General features: G+C 38.3%; 2 protein-coding genes across 2 annotated transcripts in view; both read right to left on the bottom strand.

Annotated features, from left to right (window-relative positions):
• Positions 1–11,933, bottom strand: part of LOC107834451 (myosin-1-like) — a 40,201-nt gene that overhangs the window by 6,393 nt on the left and 21,875 nt on the right. The gene's annotated exons all lie outside the window — the stretch shown is intronic.
• Positions 5,456–10,174, bottom strand: LOC103130383 (formin-2-like). The gene is made up of 2 exons (XM_016665881.1): positions 8,262–10,174; positions 5,456–5,864 (listed from the first exon to the last, which is right to left on the bottom strand). The coding sequence occupies exons 1-2, from the start codon at positions 9,812–9,814 to the stop codon at positions 5,531–5,533; spliced, it is 1,887 nt and encodes a 628-aa protein (XP_016521367.1). The 5' UTR covers positions 9,815–10,174; the 3' UTR covers positions 5,456–5,530.

Genomic DNA, 11,933 nt, shown 5'->3' with positions numbered 1-11,933 from the left:
CCTGGGCCAAGCCATCACCGCTGCCCTGAGCTGCGGGAGGTCCCGGCCCCTGGGCCAAGCCATCACCACCACCTCCAGCCTCCGCCTGTCCCCGCGCCGAGGCGGCGCACACCCTGTGCTTCCATCCGAGCTTCCTAGTGCTCACTGTGCTCCGTTCAAGCTTCCTACTGCTCCCTGTGCTCTGTCCGAGCTTCCTAGTGCTCCCTGTGCTCTGTCCGAGCTTCCTAGTGGTCCCTGTGCTCTGTCCGAGCTTCCTAGTGCTCACTGTGCTCAGAGTCCAGCTGGTCACGCAGCCAGCCTTTCAGAGCCTCCAGCCGGCGTCGCCCGCCGGACCCGCCTCCAGGACTGCGCTTCCTGCGCCAGTGTCGCCCGCCGGACTGTCCACGGCAGGTCTCGCCCTGACCGTGCTTTTTGTTTGTTTTTTTTGACTGAGTAATTCTGTTTTTGTTCTCTGTGGACTTAGCTACTCTAACCAAAATGTTGTATTTCATCACAAGGAAATGAAACAGCAGCAAAACGAGCCTTTTTTGTTGTTTAAAGTGTAATGTCAGTGTGAGCAATGGCCACATGCTCTACCACTTAGCATGTGTATTATATTATATTATATTATATTATATTATATTATATTATATTATATATTCAGGAGAATGGTAGTGCTAGAATAGTGATGCTGTTAAAGAAAGGTGAAGAGCCTGAGGAAGATCTGGTATGGTCTTCAATTACTTTATTGAGTATTAACTGGTTTTAATTTTTAAACTATTTTATTAAGAGAAGAGCTGGTCAGGGAAGACATAGGAGAGCTAGGTGGAGCTTCAGGATGTGAAGAGATATCAAAATTATCTAAATTTTAATAGAACCAGAAAGGAGAATAGGTGACAACTGATGTGAGGTTATTTTTTTTTTCAATTTTTCAATATTTTTGTCATTATTTCCACACTATTTATAAAGGTAATGGTTAGGAGACAATAAGAAAAGGGCTTGAGGAGAGGTTTAAAAATAAATGAGTGAAAAATTTTGCTGTAGGAAATGGGTTATGCAGCAAATAGAGTTGTATCGTAACATATACATCTGAAAATCGGTTGTTAAAATTCTCATTCTGTTTGATGAAAACATAATTTTTTTATTTAGTTAATTCACATTCTGATACTAACTATACATTACTGTAGCGTCTGTTGTAAATACACAAATCCATGCAGGGACATCAGGATGCAGAGAATCAGAGTGAGGTAGAGATAGAAATAGTAGATATTTAAATTAAATGTTTGTGGCTGAAATGACAGGAGAAAAAAACATTTAGGCTTTTTTGCAACAGTTTGTGTTTTTCAACCTTTTGAGAGCCATGGCTCATGTTTGACTGGAAAATGAAAAGTGAAGTTACTGAATGCAGGGCTGGAAAGTGAGACGGCACACAGAGTTATCAGTGAGGAGCTAAGGTGTCTGTTAGACATGAAAAGCATCATTTTTAATTATATTTGTAGGGCAAACTGTTGCACTGATTTATTCAAGAACAAAGTTTAATTTTTTAAATTTTATTTTTCTTGGTCAAACTACTGTACTGAGTTTAAAACTGCTGAGTCCCATTTTACCAGCTGTGTTTTACTCTAGAAAGACGCAGAACCAGTTCAATTGCCAGTCAACTTTTATCAATGCATTTTTGACCAATAAAATATATCAGAATCTGGTACCTAGCTTGTGCCAGAGTATTTATCTTGCTAGTTGTGAGGCAAATGATAAAGTGAGTATTCATCCTGGAAGTCATTTTGCTTGATGAAAGACTGAAGCCATTTAGTTCAAAAGGAAATGGAAGAAGATGTTTTTGGGGCAGTTGGCCACCTTGAGATGATAAACACACATACAAGCCTGTCACAGTAATCAATAAATCAATTATAATCACATGATAAATTAAAACAAATTCAATAATTTCCATTGGCATGATTTATCGTTTCTCTTTTTTTCCCCTCTCGTTCCACCAAAAACTGGATGACAAAAGCTTTCAGGTTGGTGTTTTGGTCTCAACTAGGACTTTTTTTGAAGGACAATTTTATTTACAAAGACTTCAAAATTAATTTTATTTGTTGTGTTGTTTATTTATCTTTGGATATTTGAAATGTCTTCCAGTTGCAGTGTTAAATGTTTACTGACCTTTCAGATTGTGTTCTTGCATTATTATTTTGCCATTACCATTGTATTACTTAAAAATTGTCTCAAAACAGAAATATTATTGTTTATCACAATAACTTCTGGAACAATTTATCGTCCATCAAAATTTGTTATTGTGACAGGCCTACACACATATGATTTAAAGTGTAGTTCATTTATTACCAGGGACGGCATAGTTACTTTGAAAAAGTAACTTGATTACTCAATGAAAAATTTATCCATCAGCTAGAAAATGTGCATCTCTATTTTCCCTCCATCTTTTACGTTTGTGACAGTGGTGTTACACATGAAACGTATCTCCCCAAGAAAACAGAAGAAAGCAACAATACATGTTTATTAAACAAAAATTTACAAATATAGTAACACAGTGACTTGCTAACTTTAATCTGATTATTGAATTGTAAGTAGTAATGTGTTAGATTACACATTACAAGGGGTCAGATTAGAGTAATGCGTTGATTGTTGATTGTTGATTGTTTGACATTTCTGCTCAAGCTATTTACGGATCTGTCGGGTTTCCGATATGTGTCCCCCCCAATGATAAACTTGTTCCTACACCCTTGCTTGTATGTGAAGCTAATCGTAGCCATCAAATAATTTTAACAGTGCTCCTGGAGAAGTTACACATAACTTATAAGTTGACCTAAAAACAATGTTTGTTTTAGCCACATAAATGATGATGCTCAGCAGCAAACAACATATCGCCAACTACAGCTCACAGTAGCTCATTGGTATATTAATGCAGTAGACATGTAGCCTAGAAAGATTTTGCTAGACAACGTCAAACATTGAGAAGTTTTAATTATTGTTATCAAATGTTATCAAACACACCATTATGAAGCCAGAAAACCCTCAAAAATGTACAGAGCCAACCAGGAGTATCAACTCTTTTAAAGTTGAGACTCAGTTTCACACAAATACAAATATTGAAGTATGACTGTTTGGTTGTTGAACATTACTGTTCAAGGTCACTATCAAGCTAATAGATTGTGGATCCACTTTTCTTGTCTTTCTTCAGTAANCTTTTTTTGAAGGACAATTTTATTTACAAAGACTTCAAAATTAATTTTATTTGTTGTGTTGTTTATTTATCTTTGGATATTTGAAATGTCTTCCAGTTGCAGTGTTAAATGTTTACTGACCTTTCAGATTGTGTACTTGCATTATTATTTTGCCATTACCATTGTATTACTTAAAAATTGTCTCAAAACAGAAATATTATTGTTTATCACAATAACTTCTGGAACAATTTATCGTCCATCAAAATTTGTTATTGTGACAGGCCTACACACATATGATTTAAAGTGTAGTTCATTTATTACCAGGGACGGCATAGTTACTTTGAAAAACTAACTTGATTACTCAATGAAAAATGTATCCATCAGCTTGAAAATGTGCATCTCTATTTTCCCTCCATCTTTTACATTTGTGTTGCTGGTGTTCAAGGGCGTAGGAACAAAAAAATCAACCTGATATCAGTCTTCACCTGTTCTCCTTTCTGGTTCTATTAAAACTTATATATATATTTTTTATATCTTCACACTCTGAAACTCTCCTATGTCTTCCCTGACCTGCTCTTCTCATAGTAAATTAGTTTAGTTTATTTAAAAATTAAAACCGGTTTGTACTCTAGCACTGCCATTCTCCTAAATATATAATATAATATACATGTTAAGTGGTTGAGTATGATCAGGTGTTGTGTAGCCATTACTCACACTTTGAACAACAAAAAGGAAATTATTGGGCGGAACAGATTCGCTTGCCTCCAATATCACCTCCTGTTCCCACAGCTATGCTGGTGTTACACATGAAACGTATCTCCCCAAGGAAAAGGAAGAAAGCAACAATATGTGTTTTCTAAAAAGAATTACAAATATGACACACAGTGACTTGGATACATAACTTTGATCTGATTATTGGATCAGTAGTAACACGTCGGATTACGCATTACAAGGGGTAATAGAGTAATGCGTTGATGACACCATTGTTTGACATTTCTGCTCAATCTATTTACAGATCTGTCAGGTTTCTGATATGCGTCCCCCCCAATGATAAACTTGTTCCTACGCCCTTGCCTGTCAGGAATAAAATTATAAAGTTTAAATCATGGTTAGGTTTTAAAACAATATCTCAGACATTGAATATCTTACACAGCCATGTGCAGTCCACTATCTGCTAAAAAAAAAAAAAACAGAAAAAAGAAAAGGCTATGACTTTGAAAACCTACCCACTCGTAGTTCAGGCCTTTCGCCTAAACTAAGAGTGCTAAATTATAGTCATTAGGGGCTGTTTACTGCAGCTTATATAATTTATTCACCAAACCTGACTCAAACCCCAAAAGTGCGTCTTCAGTCTGAAGTCAAGCTCAACAGTGTGATGCTAAAAATAAATTTTTTTATTCAGGTGTTCTGAATCAGAGACAGACCTAAAGTTTGCAGGTCACTGGCCCTTTGGCAAAAGAGTTTAACAGCTGTGACCCAAACTTACAGGTCTGGCTGTAAGTTTTTGGGTCACAGACTTACAGCCAGATTCTCTATTAAATCTGTTGATTTAATTAGAGAACCAACTATGAGTATGAAGTAAGAATATGGTGACTATGTAGGAGCAGCAGAGATCCACAGGTCATATAAGATACATTTTTGATTGGACAGCTATAAATTGTGCACTTCACAAATCTAGCCTACACAGAAGAGCGGCTGTTGCATACGGCTTGGTGTGGCTCTGGCTTTCTGATAAGGGTTGGATCTCCAATAGCCGGGTATGCAAACAAACCAGCTGATTTGTATAACTGACTTCACTCTACTCAGTAAAGCATTTTCTGGCATAGGGACTCCTGTTAGAAACTGGCTTGTGTGACTCTGTTTTCCTAGAGAAAATTAAATGTTGCTAATTCTTTAAGATGGAGGATGTTCTTTTGTTTTTTTATGTATTTTTTTTATTATTTATCTGGTTTGTAAATTAACCTCACAACCAACAAGCAAAATTTTAAGTGTAGTGGAAAACTAATTCTACCTATGATCCAGAAAAGACTGTGGACACAGTAAAACATGGTGGTCAGAATACATGGCGCCATAGTTGATTACAAAAGTATTACTCCGACACATTTTCACTCGCAAATAGACACTTTAATGGGGGAGCAGGTGGACTTCAATGTGCCACATGACCCAATAATACTAGGCTGAAAACGAGGCCAAAATCTAAAACTCATGTATTGTAGAAAACTTGACATGAAGAAAACATTGAAACAGACAAATAAATACCAAAACTGAGACAGATGAAGTGTACTATGAACTGATCTTGCATCGGGTTAGTTTTGTTCAGTCATTACTTTGAAATATTAAGTTAATTGTACAACATCAATACTACTTCATCAACAGAAGAGCATCTGGGAATATCTTGCTACTTCTATCTCTGTTAAAGAAAGAACGTGACGACTTCTCAAAATTTTACTTTTGCATGTTCTTTGCTCACCTGTGAAGACGTCCTGAAAAGCACAGAGGGAGACCTGTCCACATGAGGATCTTCTGGTAGCACAGATAGGTTGACTGCCTCCTCCTCTGTAGCCCATCAGATACTCTCCTCCATCCACTTCTCTTCCTCTTAGCCTCTTTTCAAGCTCCTCTGTCCAGTCAGCTGATCGGCTCAGAGTCCCAGTAAGGCTCAATGACCGTTGTCTGTGAGTTTCTGGTTCTCCACCCACCATCCTGTCAACATTTATGTTTCTGGTTAACTCATGTGTAGGCTTCAATACAGTTCAACAGTCTATTCCTTTTGTGGAGGAATTCCCTTTGTTTCAAAAAAATTGCCTTTATTTTGGAAACACTAGTTCTCATAGACATCATAGTGACGTGCAAAGGTCTTGTTTTAGTCTTTACTCATATTTAAAACAAGAAATATAGGCAACAATCTACCTGTAGATATATATTTTTGTAAATTTAAATGATTTGCACACATTTTTACACCCTTTACCTTGGCATCAGACAGAACTCAAAAAGTTGTTATTCCACAGACTGTTTGTCTGAGCTTTACAGGTTATGCAGAGATAATGACCCTGGATGTTTACCTGTCGGAAAAAAGCCAGGTAGGTAAACATCCAGAATCAAAGTAAATGTCCAATTAAATTGATCAATTCTGATTGAACTGGTTAAGATACCTATAAACGGACAAGGTGGCTGCACTGGGGTAAATGCCTATTCCTCCCCCTGTCCCTTCATCTCTGTGTGAAAGGACAGGTGTGTCTCTCTACCTGATAGCATTGGAAATGAGTCTGTGTGATTGTGTGGAGGCCATAGTCCTCGACAACGCCATCACAGGTTTGAATCTCGGCCTGATGACCTTTGCTGCATGTCGTCCCCCTCTCTCATAACCCACTTTCCTCTGAAAAGTGCAAAGTAAAAGCCACTAGAGCCAATAAAAACCTTCTAAAAAGCCTTTATTGGTTTGCCATCTAACCTTTCAAAATTTCAACAAGGTTTGTCTACTGTTTTGCTTCTGAGCAACTATTGTAGTAATAGGTATTGGTAAAGCCATCTTTCTTAAGCAAGACTATTTTTATTGAGTTAATATTCACTCAGTTCCTTTTGGAAAGTCCTTTGAAGTATTTATATTTGATGTTTGTTTGTTTGTTTTATTTCTTGACTTAATTTCTCACCTGATAACTGTATATGACTTTAACAATTGGTTAATTATTGAATATAAAAGTTAAATATTCAACTTCAAATTAGGTACCAACACTGTAAATTTGAAAATATAGTTTTAAAAATATATTTCTCTTGTAATGTCTGACTACTCAAAGGACGTTTGTTATGCTTGGAAAATGCTCTAAGCAAAAGTCACCGCAACTGAACAAATGAGAGTACGTATGGATTCCAGCACATGTGGAGATATAGTCAACACCAAGAGCTGAAGCTGACCTTATGTGGAAGGTGTGCATGTGATATTGTATATGTGATGCTCAGTTTGCCAAATTAGATTATAACATGTTCTAGTTTTAAAATATTTGCACATTTGGAAAAATTGTGGCTGATAAATGAGCAGATTTGTACTCATTATTGATGAAGACACAGAAATTATTTTGTGAATTGTTTGTTGTTTTGTTGTTGGTTTGCTTTGGTTTAGTGAGATCTGTATAATAACTTATCAGATATGCATGCGATTAATTACTAAAACTGGCTTTTCACCAATTCATAATCTGATAAATCATTCTTGATTACATCAACCTCCCCAGAGACTGAACATGGAAATTAACATTCTTGCTATGACCTTGTGCCGTGCATTTTTCCAGCACCTTGCAGATGACCTCTGACAAATATCCTACACTTTAATTCCATTCAATCAAGTATTTGATCAGGACTCCATAAGTCAGTTGCCATGTAGACTGATTACTGATAGATTTGAAACTGATAGAAAAACATGATATATTATTCAGCCAGACTGATAAGATTATTGATAATACAATTGGGTGGGCTTAACTTTTCTGTAACTAGTTATCACTTCGTTCACAAGAAAAACATAATTTTTACATGCTTTTTTTAATGTTAATTTGTTAAAAAATCATCTGAAGATGATGATCCAAAGAAGGATTCACCATAAAATCAAGAACTTTATGGACAAGCCTGACCATCCTCTTCATAAAACTGTGTTGGAAAAACAGAGTGTCTTCAGTCAGAGGCTTCTTCAAATTTGTTGTAGTACAGACCTCTACAGATCTTTCCTGCCAACAACCATCACAATCTACAGCAATTGTGAAGAAGATTTAATGAATTACAACATTTACTTTACCTTTGGGATCTCAAAGTATTTTTTGAATTTGATTTTGTTAATCTTCTCAAATGTCATTATTAGAAACAATTTGATGTACAGTTAATGAAGTGATGATGTGAATTATTGTTTGCCTATTCCATAGCTTAAAAGATTGCATCCTAAGATAATTCTGAAAATCTGTTTAATTCTGTTTCAGTTACAATACTTTGTATAAATAACTAAGAATCAGATTATAAATGTGCAGTCTAATTTTTGGGATAATTTTCTGTAAAAACACAAAATGGAGTACAAGTATGAAAAAAACATTAAATGACAAGCATGAGGAGTAGTATATGTACCTGTGATTGTGAAGATGGGCTCTCCGTGGAGAAAGTGGGCTGTGGGAAGGAGATAAAGCTGGGGAGTGTCCTGGGGTACTGAGCTGTCGCGTAGTGGTCTTGATGTAGGATGGAAAGATAGTGGGGTAGGATTTCACCACATGGCTATAAAAGTTGGAGGAATGGGTGGACTTGAAGAGCTGCTTTGCCAACTTTGGGCTTCCCTGGGGCGTCAGTGTGATAAAGCAGATGCTGCCCCTGCTGCAGAGCTGGTCAGAGGGTGAGGAACCATTGCAGGAAGCATCACATTGATTGGATTTGGAACTAGTCAAAACACAGTCCTCGAGGGACTCTGCACTGGTACCTGAGCCTAACTGACCATCACCTTCATCAAACACAACTCTTGAGCTAAGTCTTTCTGCATGTTCAGTACTTTTACTGTTGCTGACTGGAGGGGGACTGAACTTTTCTTCCTCCATCCTTCCAAGACATTTCCCTTCACTTGAGACTATAGGTGAACAATTGTCACAGGTTGCCATAGTGATTGGGCTGACTGTCACACTTCCAGTTGCCATGGAAATGTCCACATGCTGGTCTGTAGCAATACAAAGAAAGGCTTGACCCTCTCTCATCTTCTTCGTACTTAACTTTGGCGGACCCAGCCCTTCCTGGACCTCCCCCTGTCCCTTTATCTCTGTGTGAAAGGACAGGTGTGTCTCGCTACTTGACAGATTTGGAAGCGAGTCTGTGGGATTGACAGAAACATGACTTTCTGTCTCTAGGAATGATAGTGCATCAGAGCCTACCTCTAATTCTGGGGTCATACCAACCACCTCCTGATGAGTTTCTTTGTCCACCCCATTACTTTTCTTAGTCCATTCCTCTGCTGCTCTCCAATTCAGGTCCCCCGTTCCACCTTCATGTACCTCTGAGATTGCGTTCTCCCCATCATATTGCTGCTGATGCTGTAGCCTAATAGCAAGCTGGATGTCTGCAAGTAAATCCTCATGGTCAGCTGCTGAATGAAAACTGTATATATCAGTGTCCGATCCTGAGCTACCCCCCTTTGGTCCTGCTTCTTCTGTGGGTGATGTGGTTTCTGTTGAGGCTTTCAATTGCACATGTGACTTTTCCTCTTCTCTTCTGTCTTTATTCCTGTTTTCCTGTTCTGGTTTCTTTCTCTTTTCAGGAAATGCAGCCTCAGAATCTGAGTGTCCTAGCTCATCTGCAGACAGGTCAGGTGTTTTGGTGCTGTCCAGATTATCATGTTGAGAAGCCCAATCATCTTCATTTAAACCTGGTATTGATGAGCCTTTCAGGTTTATCTTTCTTTTTCGGAGGGAAAAAACGGAGGACTTGGAGTCAGATTTATTTCGTTTTTTTCCTGGTCCAGTGCCATGAATCCCTCCTCCTCCACTGCTGTTTGTTCCTTTACCTCCCTGCTTGCTGAGTTTCTTGCCCCCCCTTTTTGTCAAATCCCCTCCTCCTTCCCTCCATCCTTCATTTAGCGAAGGGTAGCTTCCATTACCCGATGAAACCGCTGCTCTCTTTTGCTTTGCCTCCTGATTTCCCATCTTTACAGGATGGAGCGATGGCTGTTGTCCTCTCTTCTCAAGGCATGCCTAGAAGACCTCTTTCTCTCTCGGGAGATGATGCCTCTGGCTAAGGAAGGTGAAGACGCAGTGGCCTAATGTGGGAATCCGTATCTGATGGAAAGAGATTTGCTACTGTTAACAGTATTTTTTCTCTTTAGTCTCAGCTAGTCAGTCCTTGTTGTTTTCCGGTGACGAAGGCAGTGATGTTGGCGCTGATGCGGTAGAAACACACAGCACCCTCCTTCTCCTACCCATTGCTGTCTTACCCTCCCCCTTCCTTCTCTTGGTTTGCCGAAAGGATGACGCCAGCTCTATGTTCTCCCTGGAGCTCTGACAGGGAGGCAGACCTAACGGATTGTGCAGCAACTGGAGTGGGAACAAAGCCCAGTCCTTGGCAGTGTCACTTGCCACTGCAGCTAATTTCACAGTCTGTAACTACATTTCCCATGATTCTCCGGCATCTTTCTACATGTTTTATCAATAGTCCAAAAGAGAAACTTAGGGATTTTAAAATGTTACCCTCAGCACAAAATTAATGTATTTTTTGAAAACCATTCCACCTGTCTCAAATGTGAGCAGAAGCACATCATATCCAATCTCTATGAAATCCAACTGAGTAAAAATTCTGTTCGAATAATAGCTTGATTACCATCTAGCTATGTGTAGTCACATTCAGATTCAATTCCATAAAGGCCAGTTCACTCCAAATAATTATGCAGCACTGTTATATTCAGCTGATTGTATAAAATGAATACATTTTATACAAGGCTATCTAAAAGCCTAGCTAGCTTAACAGATCTTTGAAGGGCTCATTTTGCAAACCAAGACAAATAAAAACATAAATCTTTTTATATTTATGTTTCGATTTGGAAGCAGTCAAAACACAGTCCTTGAGGAACTCTGCACAGGATGGAGCGATGGCTGCGATAGTACATACAAGTACTAAAGTCACTTGTATGGATAATACAGAAAGTAGCCTATAAGCACTTCACAATGTAAAAAAAAAAAAGATTTACTGTATATAACCTTAAGTTGTTTATAAAACCTGAACTTTTACTTTTACTTGAATTTGTTTTGATTAAAGTTACTCTTTGAAATCATATCCGATTATGAGTAAGGATAAAACATAAGAAGACACCAGCAAAAATGGTGTTGATACTTCTAATGGTGTTGCATCAATGGGAAGACAGAGGAGAAGTTAACTTTTGAGAAAAGGAAAAGCCCTTGCTCAATTTAATGCATCAGTTTAGGCAGCAGTTTTATCATACATTGTAAATTATATTTAGAATAAATTTAACAATAAATGTAAATGTCAATTTCATAAGGTACTTGTGATTATGATTTGCACTGACTAAATTTGAAAACATAAAATTAAGTGCTTAGTTTGGAATCAGTTATTTTAAAACTGTTAACAGGAGCAACAAACAGCAGCTGCAGGGGTGCAACTACATATTATTCAGGTGGATGCGAAAACATAAATTGGCGCCCCCCCAAAGGAAGGTACGTAATACAGTCGCTCTACCCCCCGAGACGAAGACACGTGAAAGGTAAAACTCGCTACATTTACATTTGCATGTGCGCGAGGTGAAGGAGCGTAAGGGCGCGGTGAAGTGTATGCGAAGGCATCATTGGGGTGCCTCCCCCTCTAGACGGGGTTTGTACGCCCCCTCTGGTGCAGCGCCCCTATGCGTTGCATGCCTGCATACCCACTTTTTGCGCCACGTGAGCAGCTGATATAAAATATTGGAAATTAATGTCCCATTAAAAATACACATGATATTTTGTGTTGCTTTTTTATTTATACATTTGTTCCTTTAAGTAAAAATAGTTTGAGACCAATATGTTCTCATTTCCTTTATGATGAGCAGTGTGCTGTTGTATGTCGGTATGTTGACATTTCACGGGTTTAAACTATGGAAGTGTTCAGTTGTTTCTATCTAGTGGCAGAATTTAGGTACTACATTTAAGAGTCTGCCGTTTTTGATGACGTCATTAAAAGCAGACAAGGCAGGAGTATAGGGGGGGAAAGTCATAGACATAATATAAGGATAGACGCCTCATGGACCGCTCTCGCCTATTGTCGCTGACGAGATTTAGG

This window comes from Poecilia formosa, unplaced genomic scaffold (genome assembly GCF_000485575.1).
Source record: "Poecilia formosa unplaced genomic scaffold, Poecilia_formosa-5.1.2 Scaffold629, whole genome shotgun sequence".
Taxonomy (NCBI): Eukaryota; Metazoa; Chordata; class Actinopteri; order Cyprinodontiformes; family Poeciliidae; genus Poecilia; species Poecilia formosa.
Note: the sequence above shows the minus strand (reverse complement) of the source record. Positions and strands in the feature narration are given on the sequence as shown.